The following is a 21,727-nucleotide window of genomic DNA, read 5'->3' on the forward strand; positions in this document are numbered from 1 at the left end:
ATGTGTGCAAGAAGAATACATAATCCTTTTGTAGTTAAAATCTGATATGGGATCAGGTTCATTTTGTACATTTCATGTTCCTCCTTTAAGGACAATGTGTTGAGAAACATGCAAGAACCAGTTAAATCTCAAGGGAACATACAGTGTTTGCAGTAAATGCCATTTGCTATTTATTGGTGAGTAAATGCTGGAATTTGTCCCCTACAACTTGTTCTTACATTTTCTCATTAGCTATTGAAAGGGGTCACCATAGCCAGTGGTGGAGTGTTACCCAATATTCACCCAGAGCTGCTGGCAAAGAAGCGGGGGTCAAAAGGAAAACTGGAAGCCATCATCACACCACCTCCAGCAAAGAAGGCAAAGTCTCCATCACAGAAAAAAACTGTATCAAAGAAAACGGGCGGCAAGAAAGGGGCAAGGAAATCCAAGGTAGAGTAATCTGTTCATTTTAAACCCAAACTAGCTTACTAGTAGTAGCTGCAGGGAGTAGCATGGTCTGTTCCATGTGTTGATAGTAGTGATGACAGTACAGTGTAAGCAAATCCTGAAGGGAGTTCTGCCCTCTCCGTAGCAGAGCTGGAACCCTGACAGCCATCAGAAGTGGCATAGGGCTGCAGGACAGAGTGCAGACAAGCTGTAAATACACTGTATGAAACAGTCTTTAGGTGGGCACAGGCTGAAGGCACCAGGAAACAGAAGAAGGGTTTGGGGAGGGTAAGTCATGCCTTACTCATGACCAAAAAGATCATATGAAGTGACTACAGGGGCAGGTCTGCTGTGACTGTGCAAGTGCCTGCATTGGGCTGGGCAGAGTGCACTGGCTTGGACTTTGTTCAGGTATTGCTATGGGCCTGCAAAAAACAAAGAATCTGGGGTTGGGGTGGTTTTTGAACAGGTAAAGTCAAACTAAAGCAGCGTTTTGCAATTTTAAATGATGAATGAAAACAACAGCCTAAGTCACTTGCAACAATGCCCTCAGCCGTTAGCATGTCAGAGTCCTGTTTTCAAGTTTTGTGGTTTTCTGTTGCTTATTGGGTTTTTTAATGCATTTTGGTTTGGTCTAGTTTAGTGTAAGGTTCCTCATAGCTGATTTGATGAAATCCAAGGAGCGAGAAATACTCCTGAAGTAGGATGCAGTACTGCTACCATCAGATAGCTGCATCAAAGAAACTGTATTGTTTGCTATACAGGATGTCTTTGGCTGAGCTGAAGTCCCACAAATGTCCTCCTCTGCTGTTAGAATGTTAGAGCTGAGACTAATCCATGTTTATTCTGGGGGGAGGTTATTTCCTAGTAAACAATGTAAGTCATTCAAAATGAAATATGGAGGTGAGGGCAAGAAGAAGAGGAGCAAAATACGATTTTTCTTATGACAAAAGACACCTAAGAATAACATCTTATTTTTAAGCTGAGGAGAACATTCCTTCATTCCTTTTTCTTTGTTTGTAGGAATAGGGAATCCTTCTAATGTCTGTGTGTGACAAAGGATCTTTAGTTTGTTTTGCAAAGCAACTACTGCCAAGGCATAGGTTATGAAAATGGGAGGAAAAGTACACGATTTTCATATGAAATGAACAGTGCATGTGAAAAGTTGCTTCCAGGTCAAACAGAACCATGTGTCTCTGTTACTAATTACTTGGTCACTCAAATGATTGTTTCACTCTTGTTTTGAACTGTTGAATTTAGTTTTCTCTCTTAGAACACGGACTAGCTGACATTTCAAGTGCAGTGCTTCTAATAACCATGCACTAATAAGTTCCCTAAATCTGGAATTTTTTTCCCCTTACTTGATTACAAAAGCAGGAAGTCTGCTATAGGGTTCTGTTTTTCTTCCACACAATAAACTGTATTGTCTGCTTACTATATTGGTATTTGGCTAACAGTAAACTCCTGGGGAACTGAAATAGGGCCCATGAAAATCTAATTTCCAAAACATTTGTGTAAAGCAAAGCATGGTTACAGCTTCTAAAGCACCAATACCTTTGCATCAAAGTCATTTTAGTTGCTCAGCCACTGATTTAGTTTATATACTTTGGAAAGGGCCAATAGGAGAACAAAAAGGAGCTTAATATTCCAGGTGTGCTTTTTAGCTTCAGCACAGGTACTGCTGAGGCACCAAGTATTTATATGAAATCATAAGTAGTAATTTTAATTGAAAATATGAAATTATTTTTGGCACAAACTGACTTTATAACCACAGCAGTCAACTCACTATCTCCATGAAACATCCCTTTCAAAATGTTCCTAATTCTCGTTTCTATTCAGTAAATCATTTCATTCCTGAAACCTGTTATTTTACCTCAGGAATACAGTTGAAAAAAGGAATGGTGGCGGAGGAGAACACCTTCTCCACCTACAGCTTTACTGGACAGAATGGAAGGTGACAGTATTAAACAAGACAGAGAAAATGATTCAGTTCATTTCCTACTGCTAGGCAGGTAGAAAGTAGATGTGTTCTTTTAACCCCGCCTCTAAGGGCGGCCAGATTACAAAGCAGTATTTCTGAAACAGAACTTTGTGACACCTGGGAGCTCCTCTCTTTACAGAGAGAGAGAGAATTTGCACTCTGGCAAGTCAGGTTTTACCTTAAAATGAATGTCTATTCATACATATGAACAAATACATTATCTTTTTCCATATAAACCATTAAGAATCTGTTAAAAGTTTCATGTTGTTTGTTTTCTTATTTAAGACAACTGTCTTCTGAAGTGTGCACTGTGGTAGGCAAGAAAAGACTAATGTGGATATATGGACACTGAGGTCGCTTTTGCTATTGATTCCTTCAGCTGTAATCAGTCACTTCAGTTAGACTAAAGGATAAAATCCAAATGCTGGTGTTTGTACTGGTACTTTATTGCCCATGAGCATTTATGGCATGTCATATATCGTAGTGTTATCAAACTGTTTTTCTCAGCCTTGAGTTAACTAATTAACTATATTTTTGGAAGAAGAAGCAGGGAGAAGTGAGCAAATCAGCCAGTGCTGACAGCACAACAGAGGGAACTCCTGCAGATGGTTTCACAGTCCTGTCCACCAAAAGTCTGTTTCTTGGCCAGAAGGTATGCTCTGTATTATTCTAAATGAATACCTATTTCTCAGTGCTGCTTAGGGAATACCCCTTTGCACCCCTCCCTGTTCCCCAAACCACCTAGGTACAATGGACATTTCCCCACTGAGCACTTGAGGAGATGTACGTTAATTTTTTGAACAAAGCAATTCTCTGAAACAACTTTTAAAACACTTAAAAAATATACAAGAGAGTCTTCAGATGGCTTCATATATACTCCAAGAGAAGGCAAGCCTGTGTGCTTGTATCTCTTACCTTATTCATAACAGCAGAATTGTTCCAGCTAACCTTCTGCCAAAGCTAATCCTAAAAATGAACTGTCTTTTTTCCAATGGGCAGCCCACTTCATTGCTGATGGAAATGATTTCCAGGTTTTTATCAAAACCTCTTTTAAACATTGGTTCATAATAGTGGTTTTGTGTTTTGTTCTGCTTTGTTATTTACAAAAGTTAATGCTGTGTAATAATGAATGATGCTTTTTATGAAAAGCTAGACATCAACAATCCTTTCTTCCCTGTGAATATGCTTTGGGACATGGGGTGGTCTAATAGAAATACCTGCTTAAAGAGAGGATCCAGTTAAAGAGACAATTCATTAAATTAATTTGGTCTTTTGTCTTGAAATCTGCCTTTAGTTTGTGATAGAAAATTTTGTGAAGTAAAACTGCATCTTTCTTCTATCATTCAGTAATCAGCTCATTGTGTTGCAAGTCATAAACGATGAGCTATTGTCCATTGTGGAATGCATCTCCTCTGACTCATTTTTATTTCATGCTGAGGTTGTTCTCCATTTACCCTTCCACAGTTTGTTTGCTCAGTTTAACATGCATGAGAGTACTGTTATTTTTTGCAAGAGTTTTGATTTTTCCACAATGAATTTTACAGCTAGAGCCGAATTGCTGCTTTGGTAGGGGGTGGTTTTTTGACTACCGCTAAGGGGCTGGTTTTGAACATACTCTGACTAAATCAGAACCCCAAACTTGTAAAACCCATTAGTGTTTCAAGAAAGCAAGTAGCGTCAGAGTCTTGGATCTGGTTTTGAACAGCTTTTAGTTACCATAGGAATCCTGTAGTAATGCCTAGTGTAGTTGTTAGTGAACTGACACATGGCAGTCCCAAGTAAGTGCCCTTTGTTTGGCAAATCTACAAATTAAATGTAACAATTCTCTATAAAAACTCAAGTGGCTTCTAATCAGGTAAATGCTTCTGCTTAGTCATTTCTACATGCAATTGCTGTTTAAAAAGGTACTATTTGGTTCTTAAACTAGTTGTCTAAATTTAAGTCTGCTTAACAGCAGAAAATCACATTTGTTAGGGTTGTTTTAAATGAATGCCACAAGGTATTCATCAACATAATGAACTAAGAATTTTGTCAGTAGTGACCGCAGACAGAGTTGCAGTTTGATTCCTTAGATGTGTGTGTGTTGCTTGTTTGGAAAGCATGAGGGCAGAAGAGGAGGACCTTCCTTCTGTTCAGCAGGGCCTGCACTCCTTCAAACAGCATTTTGAGGGAAGGAGAAATACACTGGTTTCTTGGGTAGGGAGGATAGTGGGTTCATGTTCAGCTGGAGGCCTGGAAACCATGACTCTGTCTTCTGGTTTTGGCCAAGTCAGAGGTACTGTAAATCATCTCCTCTCCCTCTGTTGCCTTCCACATTTGTGTAATGGAGACACACTTGGAGATACTCTTCACAGTGATGGTAGGAAAGCTTAGTCTGATAAAACACTTTGAGCTTTTCCATTTGAAAAGCAAACCCACTCATATTAGTCATAGTTATTTGATTTTTCTCGAGTTTGTACATACAGTTTTTCGTGTTCTGTGTGTTCTTAACAAAGTGCAGTGCAAACACAGAAACCTGAGACTGAAAAACCCAGCCAGACAAATAATCTGTACCTTTTGGACCTCGTGTGACGTCTTTGGACACCTTTACGGCATGTCTCTTTGGTCTGCAAAACCACTACCTGCTAGATCAGGAAATGATGGACTTAATGCAGAGAAGGGAGAAAGTAATCCTTAGGATCGCGTCATTCAGAAGTGTTTAATGGGAAAAATCTTGGCTCCAAGCTTGCAGAAGGGAAGGGTTTTATTTGCAAGAGTAGTTCTTCATGCTTCTAATATCTGCAGATTTAATTACTGAAAACACAAATGAGAATGCTGCAAACCTGGGTATTACGCAGTTTTTAGAATGTAGTTACTGCATTAAATCTTGACATGAAATCATTAAATCTTGCTGACATTCAGCTAGAAACTCTTAGAGGTCGGGAAAGGGCAACAAACCCTTCAGCTACACCTTTAGAAGTATATTAGTGCCACACTAAGCGTTAAAATCTAGCTAATAGGTAAATGATTGCACATCTACAAGTGATGTCCCAATGGAAACATGATGTTCTGCGCATCAACTAGTTTGTTTTTCCTGAGACAATTACAGAGTAGAGGCAGAGTTGTAAGGTCTCAAGCCTGAGCATTAGGGTTTGGAATTTCCAAGCTCCTCAGCTTGTTGACTTCAACAGGCGTCTTCAGTTTTCTGTATGAAACTCATACCAGAAACACTCCCCAGACTTTGAAGGTAATTTTGTCTGAAATAAGAAATGGAAGGCTTGCCCCAGAGAATACACATGGATGTGCCAAGTACCACCTGCATTTTATCTAACATTAGATTTAAATGCTACCTAAAGTTACATCCACTCTTTGCTGCACATGTATGTGCAAGTCATGCCTATTTATATGGTTTTAAGTGGCTCTTTAGGGATCACTTCGGTCTTAATGCATGCTTCATACTATTGGGTAGTAAAATTGAGCAACAACCCACTGGAGGATTTAATTCTATAGGAAAACTTCTGGGGTGTTTTGTTTTGGGCAATTGCTAACACTGCATTGAGCAGTGAATGCAAAGTTTAGCTGCCCACAGAGGCTGTCAGGGATGGGCATCTTTTAAAGCATTTTGATGTTACTGTTAAACTGAAACTTTAGTTGCCATCTAGTTACTATGTAAATCCCATATATGAGACGCAGAGGTAGGGTAGAGATCTGAAACCAAAATACTCTGCAGCCAGTATTCTGGAGCATAAACTTGTAGAACACAGGAATCAGAGCATCACCTAAATGAACAAAATATGCTTAGGAACATATTAAAATCCCCACAAACCAGTCTTTTGGTGTGTGCATGTGTTTTGTCATTGGTTTTTTTTTTCTTTTTGTGATTTCAAAATTCACCTTTTTTTTTTTTAACATTTTGTTTTGATTTGATTTGACTTTATTTTTTAAACAGCAGTTGCTTGTAGTCAAACTCAAGACTCAAACTCCAGTATGAATAAGTCACCATGTGTGAAATATTAAAGGATTCTGAGCTATTTGGAAAGCAAGTCTGCTTAGATTTTATTACAAATTCCTCAGCAGACCCATACTTAAAGCAGAGCTGAATTACATTCATTTTTAGCCAAAATAACCCTATTTTGAGGGACCGTAGTTTAGTCAAGCACCATCTGCAAATTACATGAAATTGCAGGCTTTTAAGAAGAGAAAGAAGGTCAATTCATATAATCACATGAATGAAATGGAAACAATTTATTCATAAAACTTAAATACATGGATGTTGGCCTCCTTAAATGACCCATTCACTTGTACTGGTTTCATGAATTAGTTCATATTCCCTATTAATAAGCTAAGGGACACAAGGAGGAGATTTGAAGAGTTCATTTTTATAGATCATGGAATACACACCAAGAGACAAAATTATTATTGATGAGATAAATTGCTGTGCCTGAATGTTATGCTTCAGAGGTTGAACCTGGTGGGTTTGGAATTGGATGGAGAACCTGGCTTTAGCTACAGTTGGCTTCAAGGCTTGCATAAATGAATGAGAACTTTCTCTACTATCAGTAGGAAGCAAGCTGTGCTGTCACTTTAGACCTCTACCTACTTCCAAATAAGCATTCTTACTAGAAGGACATGGCAGGATCAGTTTGTTACCATTGCTGGTCTGACTTTTTCACTGACTTCTTATTTTATACAATATTTTGTTAAGTCTTGCTCAGAATGTGTTGTTAGAAGTTGAAATCTGCACTTCCTCATATTTCATTAATTCTTTTTATTCTTTTAAGAACAGGTAGTACAGATGTGAGGTATCATAGAATGGTTTGGGTGGAAGGGACCTCAAAACTCATCCAGTTCCAACCCCCTGCCACAGGCAGGGACAGCTTCCACTAGAGCAGCTTGCTCCAAGCCCCTGTGTCCAACCTGGCCTTGAACACTGCCAGGGATGGGGCAGCCACAGCTGCTCTGGGCAAACTGTGCCAGTGCCTCAGTGCCCTCACAGGGAAGAATATTTTCCTAATACATTATCTGTGCTGACTTTCTCAATTTACTGTGTGCCCATGAGAAATCCTTCCAATTTTGTAGCAGTTCAGACAGAAATTGAAAGGCATGCTTGAAATACATGGTGTTAGTGGGAGAAGCTCATGAGCATTAATGGATGGGGGCAAAATCTCTATTTTCGTAACTGACAAAAAGAAATAAACCAAATAAAACCTAGCAGCAGTAAGCACATAATAGTGCCTCCTTATGGGACATCCCCAGCCCTTCCCAAAGGCTGCAGAGCAGTGCAAATGAAAACTGAAATGCAATACAGAATGTGTTGACCACTCATAAGGGAACACGTCCCCTTGTTAGGCTGGAGGGATTGCTGGAGACACATGTGCTTTCTCAAGTTTACTGGCTTAAAGGAGGAGGAGCAGCATCTTTTATCCAAGTTTCAGTGCCCGAGGGTCATGGCACATTCCTGTAATTGGTACTTAAAGAAATGGTCAGGGTGTCCTTCATCTATACTTAGAGGAGAAACAGATACCCTCTTATAACAATCCCAGATAGTGGTCAGCATAAAGCCAAACCAGACCTTGTTAGTAGGTACCTTTATGTCCCCCCCTAGTGTGAACAATGTTTGAGTCTTGTGTTTGAATTTTATTTGGGTAATAACCCTCCTTTATGACCTGCCTTTTATTTTGCATATTTGTTTGCAGTGATGCTATCTCCATCTGTGTTGCAAAGCTCACTTTTCTGCAGCTTCTCTGTGATTTCCCAGCTGTCCTGTTATTTCCCACCTCATGCTTTTCTTTTCAGCTGAACCTTATTCACAGTGAAATCAGTAATTTAGCCGGCTTCGAGGTGGAGGCCATTATCAATCCTACCAATGCTGACATTGACCTTAAAGATGACCTAGGTAAATGGGGCATGGGTTGACACAACTAATGGTCACATGAAAATTATGGAACTCAGAATTTATTCTCTAGGGCTTCCTATATTTAAAAAGAGCAGAAATTCAAATCCTGCAGGTTCTGTTTTGTTGAAGAACTACATTCAAATTCCTTTTTCACCAAATCTGATTACTCACAGCAATTGCTAGTCTTGATTTCTGTTAAAGCAAAACTCATAAATTCTTTTCCATAATGATCATATGTGACTGTTAGCTATCTTGGGGGGTTTCTTATTTGGATACTTTGAGGACTAAAATACTTCTTTGTCAGGTTGTTTTCAAAATAAGCAGTTTCTCCATTCTCACTGCAATCTGGGTTTTTTTCTGATACTCAGAGTAGGCATAAATATTTCTAAAGAGGATTGATTAAATAATTAACTATTCCCAAATCTTTCCTACCTCAATTTCATGTTTAATTCAGTCAAATAGTTTTATTTCCATTACACTTCAATTACTCCTTGGCACTTTCATTCAGCTGAAAACAAATACTGATATTATACCAACACTGAACTTGTAGATACTATTGTAGATGATGTATCGCTTCTAAAGCTTCTGTCTTATTCTATATTGAAAAATAAGTAAATCCTTCTTCAACAGAAGTCTGTTCTTCAGCAAAAGTTAAAGAAAGATTAACTGCCATGCATGAAGTACTGTGTTCCTCTCTTATTTGAGTACACCTGCTGCTGTCTTGGTTTTAAACTTCCTTAATGGAATATACCCCATAATTCTTCTACTACTGTATTTCCTATGGGAATGTGCGCAGTAATTTAACAAGGAAAAGATTTAAATCAGCCTTTCCCAGAAATATGTACATTTTTACAAGTGTCTCAGCCATTCAACACATAACTAGAAAATGTGTCTTAACCTTTAAAATATAAGAACAATCGTTTCTATTTTTTAAAGCCCATTCAGTCCAACCCTGTCTGCAGGTACAGTTTCCTCCATCTGAAGGAGGCTGTCCTTTATAGAAACAAAGCAATGCATCCTATCCATATGAAGCTTAGCGCCTGTCAGCTTATTGATGCTGACAAAATGGAGAAACTAGTTATTTTGTTTGGCTTGATGATCCTGAATTTCTTTTTTTAAACAGATTCCATATTTTAGTGTCATGCTCTGTGGGGAACTGGTTGTTCTAGGTTACTGCCAAGTGAAATGGGGTATTAGCTGATTTTAAAGCTTTGGAAATGATCTCATGTGATTGCTCTGACTTGTCATTTTAACATTTATTTGATCATGTCATACTCAATATTCCTCCTCCTGTTCCCTACACCCCTTTCTCTACACACACCTGCACACACAACTCAGCATACTCCTTTGGCGCAAGGTTTGGAGATGTAAAGGTAGGAAAATATGGACGTTGGTACATGTGTAAATGTAGAGCCTGTGCTGGGTCTCTGTCCAACGTGGTTGATATACATCTGTTTACCTGTTGTAGTTGCAAGTTGTACAGGCTGACATTGCCACGATCGACAGTGATGCTGTCGTTCACCCGACAAACTCTGACTTCTACACCGGTGGTGAAGTAGGTAATGGCAAGTTCAGTGCTGCGGAGTTTGTATGTGTGTGCATGGTCAATCAGCAGCCACAAGCTTGTTGTAGCTATGCAGATTTGCATTCATTTCTCACTTCCAGCAGTCCTGACTGATATGAAAAGAAATGAAGAATTACAAAGTCAGTAGGCATTTTTGGGTTTTATCACCAAATCAGGCTTTTCAGAAGTAACAATAGATTGTACCGCCAAAATTTGAAGTGCAGGAACAGTCTGTTCAGTGCAGGCATGTGACCAAGGAAAATGAATTACCGCATTGTTTGTTTGACATGTTAAGTGCCTGTTTTGAATGTGGTTTGAGTCTTGATCTGTAGACTTCTAACCAGTTCCAGTACACCCTCTCCATGCCAAGTTTCAGATGTTCACATCTGACATGCTGGATCTAACCCATCCATATATTCTGAACTCTTAAGGTTAGTTTTCTTGTGTTTTATGGACTGATTATATCCATAGCCCAGTCAACAGTCCTCACACACACAAGCACGCAGGTAGTGATGCTACATATGTTTTTCAGGCAGTCAGTCCCATAAGCTACACCGATGAGAGAAGGCATGATAGAAAACATGACATCTCAATTCAGTATCTCCAGTGTCCCCGAGTAACTCCTCCCTTAGTAACACCCCGCTCTATGTACGGTATTTGGAAGGACTTTCTAAAAGGGTAGCAGTAATTTAACTGAACTGCCTTGGTAATTTGAGAAGGCAAATCAGCATTTGGGCTGAATGTGGAATTACTGGTAAAGGTGATGACCCACCATGCTTAAGCTGCCAGGCTCTGCTCTACATCTCACCTTAACCTTATCATCGCTATGCGAATGGTCTGCTTCCACGCCTGCAGCCCTGTTCCGGTGCCTGGTTAGAGGGACACATGTCCTGCTGCAGAGCTGGCATGGCCCACAACTCCTGCTTTTTCCAAAGGGGCTACTTTCCAAGTAACATGTAGACTAATGTAGCTCTGTATGGCCTGTTGGGCAGGAACAGCTGTGACTTGGCTGGCTAAACATCATGCAAAGACATTGAAATAAGTGTCATAACACTTTGTATCTGAAGCATTCACTGCTAAAGTCTAGAACTGTCTAAAGTTCTAACTTTCTAAAGTCAGACCCATTTAGCTCATGTGCCTCCTACTCTTTGACAAAGAAATGCTTTGCTACCCTACAGAGAAAATTGTCTCTCGAAGCTGTACTGCTCATTCCTTAGCGTAGGTTCCTGTTACCTCTGACTGCTGTAAGAAAGAATAGAAGTGCACAAATGCTTAGCTTCCAATGATTAACTTTTCCCCATCTAAATTTTTTTTTTAATTATTTTTAAGTTCTGTTGGTTTTTTTTCCCTAACAATTTAAATGTACCGGGGTTTTATCCTGAGAATTTTAGAGCCTAAATTTCTGCTAACGCTGTTTTCAACACTGATACCAATGCCTGCTTGGAAAGCATGAGATAATGATCTTATTCTCATGGGAGTGACACATATTTATGCCTGTGAGCAAATAAGCTACTAACCTTGAAGCTGTGAAGCAAGACTTCCATCAAGAAACTTGCTAATGTAGTGGAAAATGCTTAACTACAGTCTGTCCTTTCCCAGATGAAGCTAATTTACAACCTAGTTCTGAAATATAATTTCAGTATAAACCCTTGCTATTAATCAGAAAGAGAACATAATTGAGGAGTAAATGCAGAAAACCTTACTGAGTCATACCAAACGCTGCTTTTGCTCTTCTGTAGACCAGCTCTGCAAGCAGAGAGCTCAGTGAAATAGACTGACAGTGTTGCTCATTGCTTTTAATTATGAATTAATTCCCAGTAGAAGGGAAAAAGCTGATCCTTCTGGATTGAATTAAACCAAACTAGGCTAAATTCCATTAAATGTACAACAGCTTTGCAATGGCAAAGAAATGACCTACTTAATAGATCTTTTCTGTTCCTGGGTTCTGTGCAAGGCTTAATTATGTTTCCCCTTGAAACAAGAGAAATTAAGGATTATGCATGTCATGGGGTTTTGGACTGATCTGAGTTCATGGACTTAAGGGGAATATAACTGGAATATAAGCAAATATAAATAGGAATGGTATGGAAATACATACAACAGGGATATAACTAGAATGGAAGACTGCTGCTTTCCCTCCCCATCCCCTCTCTGTCAGAGTGATTGTGTAAGATTGCTGCATCAGGCTGGTTCAGCAAAGGTCTTCGTGCTGCCTGGCACGTCCCTGCCTTGGAAGGGCAGCACATATCCAGGCACCTCCGTGCTGATGTGGATCTGTTTCCTTAGCACTCTCCTAAGACACTTTGCTGCTACAGAAAGAGCAGTTACTGCCTTTCCCAAGAGATTTGTGAGATCCGAGCTGCACAGGGATGGGTAACTTGGAGTTTCAGAAACTTCTTAGGATTATGAATAAGGTTAGACTGAAGTATTTCTATAAGAAAGCTTAAATGAGCACAAAAAGAAAATCACACTCTGACCTCCACAGTCTGACCTCACAATCCAGCTTTTGGCAAGCACCCAGTATGAAATGGCTATGAAAAAAGGCAAAAGGAAAGAAGGACAGACACTTTATAATCGTCCTCAGCTTTTGTACCTCAAAAAGCAAGAACTTCCCAATAGCAAAATAGAGGCAGGGCCGCAGGGTCAGTTTTTGAATGCATTGTTTCCAATATTTAATCTCCAGTTTGGAAGAAATTTAGCAATGGTGTCAAAACAAAAGCATCTTTCAGTCCTCTTAGTACTTAGAGCTATAACCCTATTTAGGAAACGGACTCTTGGAGGAAGGGCTCTGCTTCCTTGAGCATATAGTATGTGCACTTCCATCAGAAAATGCATTTGTTTTCTTTCTTTATCAATGAAAGTAAGGGGTTTCACAAAATGAATGTCTAGCTCTTTATAGATCCTAGTTCTGAATTGATGGAAATTAGTTTTCAAAGTAATAAATCAGAGACTTCATGAAACATCACTGCTTTTTGTGTTATCTACCTCTATAATTAATATGCACAGTACAAAATTATGTGGGATGCTTATGTAGTTAGGAAAATGCTTTCTTTTTTATACATTAATATTTACAACTAGAGCTGCAAAATAAGATCTAAACCATTTAGTGATGGACTGCCTTTGTAAACAGCATACATTTTGGTTGCCCCGAAACACTGCACAGCTCTTCTCCTCCCAGAATGGCGTTGTCCAGCTCCTTAGCTGTAGTTAGAGAAGTTCATGGGAGGAATATGTTCCTTAGAGATTCTCCTTATTTCTGAGGCTCTTCCTCTTGGTTAAAGGTGGCTCAACAAGCTGGGCAGTTACCAAGTAAAGCAGCCCGCTGCACTCACGAGACTGTTTCATTCCTGGTGCCACCTGTTGGGGTCAGGGACCAAGAACAGGTGAGTTTCAAATTCTTATTGTGGCAAATGGCTCTTTAAAGCAATTTGTAAGAGAGAGGGGAAAATGAATCTTAGGGGAAGGAATTATGAACCTTCGACCACTCTTGAGCTAGCACATCCTGCTCGAACATTGCACCCTAACAGATGCTCGTGGTAAGGAAGGAGGTAGGGATGTCATGTCAGCTGTTTTGACATTGAAATCGGAGAATGTTAGCAAGGGATAAACCAATGTGAGGTTTTTTGGGTTGTTAGGGTTGTCTCTTTTGGTTTTACTTTCTGTTCTTGTTGTTGTTGTTTTTAATGAGTAGCTAATTCTCAAGTCCCAAAAGGTTTAGATCTTACTTTGCAGTCCCCAAAAAAAAATGTTTGGGTAGAAAACTCTAGAGGAATGTCATAAAATAATGATGAGTCACATGTTTGCTGTGGAAACTGGGATCAGATGAGTAAAATAACCATTCTCTGTTCAGGGAGCACTTTGGAAAAGAAAGGCGGCAAGGAGTTTGTGGAAGCTGTCATTGAGCTTCGCAAAAAGAACGGGCCATTGGACATAGCTGGAGGTGAGGATCTGCACTCGGGAGCATGCAGCCAAAACACACAGGCACTGGCTTCACTGTCTGCAGCATTCAGACAGCAGAGCTCCTACTAGTGCCCTAATACAATGCTTGGGATCCTACTGTCTGCATGCAGCTTTTATGGCTTACATGATACTTCTGTTCTCCAAAGTTAATGTACACATGTTGCATCTTAAGTCACCATTACCAGGAAAGTGGTGTGATACTCCTAGTAAGAGCAGTCTCTTAACAGGTATACACATACACAGTGAGCACTGATTATTAAGAAAAGCAGTTCATGAGACTCTTATTTTTCAGAAGAGTTGAGTCCAACTCTGTTAAACATCTGCTTTGCTGAAATGCTGCCCACTTTCACTGAACTTCAGCACATGCTTAAAGTTCAGCATCTGCTTGGGCACTTGGTTTAGTCAGTGCCAAAATCATCACTATAAAAGCTTATGACTTTTTGATGCCTAGTTATCAAAATTTATGTAATATCTGAGAAAAATCTACTATATGCGTAATAAAGTGTGGTAATGGCGAGATATAATTTTACACCATCTGTGAAATTGCTGATACATGTTGTTCATATAGGAGGCTGATTCTGCCATCTGTGTTTATGCTATAAAAATAAATACAGTGTGCGCAGTTTTGTAAACGAATTCTAACTAAAGCTGAAGGGGAGATGTAAGGCTTCAGCTCTGACAGGAAAAATTACAACTGTTTACTTCTGGTGCTTAATACATCGAGTTGGGGTTATTTTTCCCCTGGCTTATTAAAATTTTTAATACATTTTGCTTGGAATTCTTGTCCTGCAGAAGTTTGTAGAATCAGTTATTTATGTTTTTCTTCTGTACAGCATTCCTTATCAGCCCAGATCCAGCTGCTTACAAATAGGTTGCAAGTTGGAGAGGAAAGTTCCCCCAGATGTGAGAGCTGCTTGGCAATCTTACCCCATGGGGAGCTCTACACTGCACTGTGAGAAACTGGGTGGCAGGGACTTGTGTATCAGCTCTTCTCTAGTCCTCCTACGTCAGTTTCTCGGTCATATGGATACCCAGTTTTCAGACTTCTCAATTATATAGATATCCCTTTAATCTACCAATAATCAGGATCCTTAGCTGGAATGTAACTGTACCCAGCACAGAATGCTTGCATGCTTGTCTCTTTCTACAGCAGAAGCATAACTTCCCCTTTCAGAGCATTTGAATTTGCATTTGTATTAAGGGACAACTGCTCTTGGTAATGAACGGTTCAACAGCATCCTAATGAGTTAATTAATGACAACCCCAGAAAACAGTCCCTGAGAAATAGTGAAGTTGGTGATGTGTGTGAGTACAGTGTTTTATTATCGCAGGATGAAGTTATTATCCACATTTCACATCTGACTAGAGATACATCAGCTGCTTTTAATAGATTTTTTTTTTCCTGGGATTTATGATGTATTCTGAATCTGCCAACATTTTAGTTGCACATTATGACAAATTAACATTGCCTAACAGTGAGGCTGTTCAACATGTTGGGGATCTGCAAACCCATCAGAACAGAAATGCTCATGCTTCCATTGTCCTTAAGAACACAGTCTTCTGATTCACCTCCAGTCAGAATGCCATATGACAAAGTCTATTTTCTCTTTCCTGCAGCAGCTATAGGATAGTATCCATATGTGATGACTGTGCTCCAAGAGGTTTTTTTCTACTACACTTAAATAACAAAATGCCTCATAAACATTCCAGAATGGAGTGGAGGATTTCTGCTCTCTAAGCACCTTTACAAACCTCTTTATTTTTTATTATTTTTTTAAATTACTGGCATTTTTACTCTTGTTTTTGAAGGCATAAACTGCCATTTTATCCCTACGCTTTTGTGGCTTGTATAATTATATCCCAAAGTGTGTTAGGAGCCTGACTCTTTGTGAAGGTTCAGTTTATGCTCTTGTGAGTAGTGTGGTTTCTTTTTACATACAACCTAAACAAATTGTATTTAGCTGAAGGTCTCACAATCTCTTATGTGACTGTCCAGCACCCTGATTGATACTTACTGTAGCTCTGCAATAAACTGAACCAAAGCAAGATCATCCCTTGAACAGGTTTAGCTTCTAAAACATTCCTGCCTTTCTCCTTCCAAGTTGCACAGGTTTGCACAAACCCCAATTTAAATGTTTCCTTTGATGTCAGCCATGAATTCTTGCTCTCTTGAAAATAAGCTCGATTATAGCTATGATTTATAAATTACCACAGCAAAGTGCAGCTGGAAATGGAAAATACAAAGTCTCTGTAATCATGTTGTTATATTTTAAGGCTGTGTGATTTGTAATCTAAAACATTCACTGGGGCTAAAGGAATGTCTGTCAGTTGTTTGCGATTTTAATCACATTTGCACTCTTTTAATCCTAAGGAGAGGAAAGTAATTATGTTTCACTTTCGGTTTTTACTAGCTGTTGTCAGTGCTGGCCATGGATTGCCTGCAAAATTTGTGATCCACTGTAATAGCCCAGGCTGGGGCTCAGACAAATGCGAGGAGCTGCTGGAAAAGACGGTGAAGAACTGCTTGGCTCTGGCTGATGAAAAGAAGCTGAAATCAATTGCGTTTCCTTCAATTGGCAGTGGCAGGTAAGGCTGTTACACAAACCCAGTGCCAAATAGGTCACGTTTTCTAAGTGCCATCTCATATGTTGCAGTCCCTTCTCGTGTACGAACCCATTGGTACAATGCTGACTTTATTCTTTGTTTAAATCCATTCCCTAAATGAAATGCTTCTTCTGGGTTGGTTCAAGCTGTGTGTGGAGCCTGCAGTATGAACGCTAGTTCAGGCAGGTCTCATAGTAATCCCTGCAGAATCTTAAAGCATGCAAATAGGTTAAATAGCATAAAATAAACTTCTAAAGAAGATACTAAAAGAGAGATATTTTTTTTTCAGACAAATAGTTCATATAAACTGGGATGTAGAGGAGGACATGAAGGGGTCCGTTTTGCCTAGTTTTAGTGCATTATTAAACTTACTGCAATGTATGTCCTAGGATAGCCAGAAGATGTGACTTAGTGTTCATTTATGCAGCAAACCTGAAATGCCTTGATTCTCAAGACGTGGTCTTTGAAAGCCAAAGTTTAAAGTTAAGGTCCTCTAGCTTTGTACAAGATGCTCATGCCTGTGGAGTATGGGCTATGATGTTAATCTGAGGCTCTTGGGTTTGGGGTGGGGAGGGAACACTTGGACCTTAATGATGGTTCTGTGTGAGGCCAACTCTAGGCTGAACAGCATGGTTGTGTATTTAACCCTGCACAACTGCCCCCTTTGAATTTGCCATGAAAGAAGTTGGCTGAGGTACAGGAAGAATATTCTTCCCATTGCTCTGTGTTGCAGCCCTGGATTAATTCCTGCCTGTTCTGTGGGTTAGAACAGAAAGCGATATTTGAGCTTTTGGGTGAATGGCAATAAAGAGGTAGAAGTTTCATATAATAAATAAGGATAATGAATTTAAACAACTTGTGTGAGTCAAAGCTCCAAATAAGGTTAATTTGCATGAGAGTCTTTTTAAGAGGATAACAGGAGCAAACCTTGTGCAACAGTAGAGGAGTATAGCAAAGGGTTTGTACTAACCTGTTGAATTAGCTGTGAGGCTCATGGGCTAGTCACTACAAAGAGAAGCTTTGAATTGCTTTTGGGAGAAACTCTATTCCTCCACAGCCTGTAGAGCAACTATGGAATTGGTTATCTAAAAGCAAGACTATGTGTATCTTCCCTGTCTTTCCTGGAGAGCTCCCAGGGAAGAATCATTCCCAACCCTCACTGTGAAGTAGTTGATTGGTATTGGAAGATGATAAAACCCCAAACAATCATTAGATTCACATTCTGTTATGAAACCTGATTACTGACAGGCAAGATCTGAGGCGAAGTCCTCCACTTGGCATGTGCACATCATTCTCACTCAAGCCAGTTGAAGTGGTGCTTTTAAACGATGGAGAGGAATCAAAAGGCCTTGAGAAATAGATGAGGTTGTGTATTTTCTTTTTCCTCTTAATTAGAGATACTTAAGCATAAATTAAATTTGGAGAGAACATAATATGTTCTGACAATGCTCTTGACTTGTCTTTATGAAGTCAGACGCATTAAAAGAAAAATAAAAGTCAAGCTTTTAAAGACAGCAAATGCCAGAGACACCACATGTATGCAGCTGCTCCAGTACAGACATCTGTCAAGCAGACATCACCCAATAAACCCACATAAACAGTTTCATTCTCTTTTATAGTTGAGGAATGGGATTACATGAGGGCAGTTCAAATAAATCACGGGGGGAAATAAAATCACATACTTGTAGCATTCAGCGGGCCAGATGCTCAGCTACGGCCAACTTGTGGAAAGCACAAGTTGGATGCGGTGCAGAGGTAGCCTGGAGTTCAGTCTGGTAGGGCCAGCAGGAGAAAAGGGAGAGTTAGGGATTGAATGTAAAACCATCGTTGGAGTAGGGATTTCATCCTGAGGCTCTGACTTTGATCTGAATTGACACTGGCTTGGTAAAGCCTCACACTGCCTTTTCGCAGTAGTATAACTCAGACCACTAGATCAGTGCAAGAGGCTTCTGTTCCTTGCAGCCCACGGCCACATGGTTAGCACCTTCCTTCTCCTTTTTCTACTCTCTCCTTTCTTTTGGGAGTGTGGTCCTAAACGATTTACATTGTTGGCTTCCCCATGTGCATGCCTCCTTCTGACCAGGCTGCTGCTCTTTCACTTGCCCTGTGGTGACCATGCTGCTGAAGTGGCAGTTGGATGACTTGTGTCCTCTGTGAGCGATTCAATAGCAGTGCATACCCTGGTTTTGATACTGGCCTGCATGACAATTCCGGCTCAGGAGCAAAATTCCTTGAAGATCTGTTCAGTATTTGCCGGGATGCAGCATTCATAAGTAACTAGCAAGTGATCAGCTGTGGAGGCATGCTGAGTCTGTGTCTTGTTCTCTAGGTAAGCTGACAGTGGGAAGCAGCTCCTGTGTCAAAACTATGCTCTCAGTTGATTAACTTGTCACCCAGCTGATTCTCCCTGACCAGCTCATTTGGCTTTGGAAGAATACAAAGGTTTTTCACAACACCTTTTGCCTTTCCCCCCACCTTCTTCAATAAAAGACAAATTGTCATTTTCAGAAAAGAAATAGCATGAGCTATTTCATGACACCATTTTTGAAATATAACAAGCATTATCTTCGGGCAGCAGGTATAATATCACATTACAGGCAGCACTACTACAGCATTGCTCTCGGAGTATATCTTATGGTAAGGTAATGTGCAGTAAGCAGGCCATGACACAGCCGGTTGCCTTTCTCATTTTGTGTCTTGCAGCATGTAATGAGAAGGAGAGTACAACAGCATGTATGATCAGTGTGGTGCTTCAGTGAGCAAATGCTAAGCGATGTGGTGCCTGTTAGTGCCAGAGGTGGATTTAGCCCAGCTTCTTGGAATTGCTGAGGAAACTCTGACAAACTCAGTCACTTGTGTAATCTGTGACTCAGTATTAATACTACACGCTTTATAATGGGGAGTATTGACCACTGTGGGTCTCTAAGTGCATGGGGAGCCAGGTGATGTTCAGTGGGCTCATTCCCATTGTTTGGGTCCCACTTGTAACAGTGCTTGTGTCCCATCTCCTTTGGGCTGGTTACTGCAGCATGCTTCACTGTGGTTTGGGGAGCGCTTAAGACTTGGGCTGCAGTGAAACCCCACTCGGGGGGCAGCAGTACTTCATGGGTAATGCAGCAGCAGAGCTTTTGACCTCATTCAGTGTAGTTACCAGGAGTTTGCCATGACCTATAAAACTTGAGAGTTCAAGTCATGGCTTTGTTCAGACCGTTCTACTTGTGCTTGACCTGTTCTAAGATTAGATACAACTTTTGGACAAGGGCTGCTGGATAAAAATGTGAGAAAGCTTGTGAGAAGTGGTCCCAGAGTGGGCAGTGAGCTTTGAAATACAGTCATGCAGAGTTTTGTCCTCTAGGAAAGCAGTGAGGGTTATTCTGTGTGGCTGTGGCTTCTCCAGGAGGAGGCAGGAGCTGGAGGAGTAGAAAGGCCTCTGGTTTTCAGATCTCTGCAGCTAATATGAAGCAGATGGCTTTTCAAGATCTTTTCTTTAGGACTGCACTTACATTGAATCAGCCTGTAATTAAAAAGGATGTAAGGAGTGTTGGAAGTGATGCTGAGGCTGGCTTATAGAAAAGCCACCAGGTCCCTTAGGTCAGACCTGACACAGGTACTTCTGCTTCCCAGCCCCAGTAAAGTTAGACTGATCCATCCAGACAAGGCTTGATGTGACCCAGGAGGCTCTCCGCATCACTCGGGCTGCTTTACTTGTGTTACCACATGTGAAGTGATTCAGGGTGCTGCCAGAGTTGTTTCTTGCTACCAAACTACTAGAACTCACTCTCTTTTCCTTTCCAGCCTGCAGCAAGGCTGTACAAGTAACTTTTAAAATGTTGTGCTCTATTATTAACCATTAGTAGTGGTAAAACCATTTTGTACTCTATATTTTCATGCTCCATTTTCTTTATCAACTTCTCTGTCCCTTATTATTCTTCTTTAATGGTCGGTTTGCTTTCAGGGCAGGCTTGACTCTGCAGCCCTGATATATATAGCTGCTTCCTGACCCCTTCAGGCTGTTGGTTTACCTGTCTGTTAAATGAGAGTAATTGACCCATCAGATATTGTAAGGTTCAACCCATTAAAGTGTGTAGATTCTGTATCCATATTTTGGGAATTTTGAATATTATAAGTGTAAGAAAACAAGTTTGCAGCTTCTAAATCAGGCTGTAACCACTGAGCCTTGCAGTGGTATTTACCATGCAGCGGTAGAGAGAAGTTGGCACATTCCCTGCAAGGCTGCACCATCCAAAGCTGGGTCAGCAAGTCCTGATTTTCCTTTCTTCCTTTTGTCTCTCCTAGAAATGGTTTCCCAAAGCAAACGGCTGCTCAGCTCATCCTGAAAGCCATCTCCAGCTACTTTGTGTCAACAATGTCCTCTTCAATCAAGACTGTGTACTTCGTGCTCTTTGACAGCGAGAGTATAGGGATCTACGTGCAGGAAATGGCCAAACTAGATGCCAACTAAGCCTGGAAAGCTGCAGTACCAGCCCTCCCACCCCTTCTTCTACCCCTCATCCTCCCCAGATCCTTAACTCATTGTGGAGCAGAGCACCCCTTATTTTGAATTTTGCTCATCTAGGGGAATAAAGGTGGATTTTTGTTGGTTTTTATTTTGTTTGGGGTTTTCTTTTGTTTGTTTTTACTTTCTAAACTGTTTTCTGTTGGCACTGATAGTTGGCATTACTGCTGTTAATGCACTGTATACCAGGCATCGTCTGACCTTAGTGTAATCTAGGAGATTTTATAGTTTTATTTTAATGAAGTCTGGATTGAGGCAGGAAGCTGGTAGGAGTACGTAGTCTTTTACTTGTGACAGAAACAGGCCAACCCTATTTTGTAACTGTGTTGTGGTGCTTTATCGATACATTGAGTGGCGTTCCTTTCATTTTTTTTAAAGAACAGATGCTATAAACCTAATTTGTGTTTGTTTATTGTCTTAATGAGAAATCTGGAAGAGAAAAAACCCAGATACAGAAACCCTGTTGTCCTTAATTATATTTACAATTTTGAGATTGTGTGAATTGATTTAGTAAAATGTTTGAACTGGTGCTGGTGGTGTACTTGGATTAATTTTGACCTTAAGCCTTTGTTTTCTAAGTGGACAGTTAGTTGTGAGAGGGACAGATCAGAACTGGTGGCCTGGAACTGTGTGTGGTGATGCTGAGCCTTTTACTTGGGCTGGCTGAACCCATGGATGCTCAGGGATGCTCTGGTCAGGGCTTTCTCCACTTAGTGCTTTGGATCCTTCTGCTCAGCATCTGACTTCAGGGTGGTTTAGTTTAGGATGTTGAAGCCTTTTAGCCCAAGCAAGGCCTAGGAA

General features: G+C 40.3%; 1 protein-coding gene across 5 annotated transcripts in view; it reads left to right on the forward strand.

Annotated features, from left to right (window-relative positions):
• Window positions 1-21,455, forward strand: part of LOC133271162 (core histone macro-H2A.1) — a 34,203-nt gene extending 12,748 nt beyond the window's left edge. Inside the window, exons 3-8 of one of the 5 annotated variants that reach the window (XM_061457044.1) lie at window positions 232-429; window positions 2,949-3,059; window positions 8,183-8,282; window positions 13,697-13,786; window positions 16,218-16,392; window positions 20,707-21,455. In XM_061457044.1, the coding sequence (XP_061313028.1) occupies window positions 232-429; window positions 2,949-3,059; window positions 8,183-8,282; window positions 13,697-13,786; window positions 16,218-16,392; window positions 20,707-20,872 (840 nt within the window). In that variant the 3' untranslated portion in view covers window positions 20,873-21,455. Of the gene's footprint in view, window positions 1-231; window positions 430-2,948; window positions 3,060-8,182; window positions 8,283-9,750; window positions 9,842-13,696; window positions 13,787-16,217; window positions 16,393-20,706 lie in introns of those variants that run through there. The other 4 variants (XM_061457045.1, XM_061457047.1, XM_061457046.1 and 1 more) reach the window with 4 other exon arrangements.
• Window positions 21,456-21,727: the final 272 nt, after the last annotated feature.

Source organism: Pezoporus flaviventris, unplaced genomic scaffold (genome assembly GCF_033815535.1).
Source record: "Pezoporus flaviventris isolate CSIRO_AGI_PZ_B2104156 unplaced genomic scaffold, CSIRO_AGI_Pfla_v1 ptg000023l, whole genome shotgun sequence".
Lineage (NCBI taxonomy): Eukaryota > Metazoa > Chordata > Aves > Psittaciformes > Psittacidae > Pezoporus > Pezoporus flaviventris.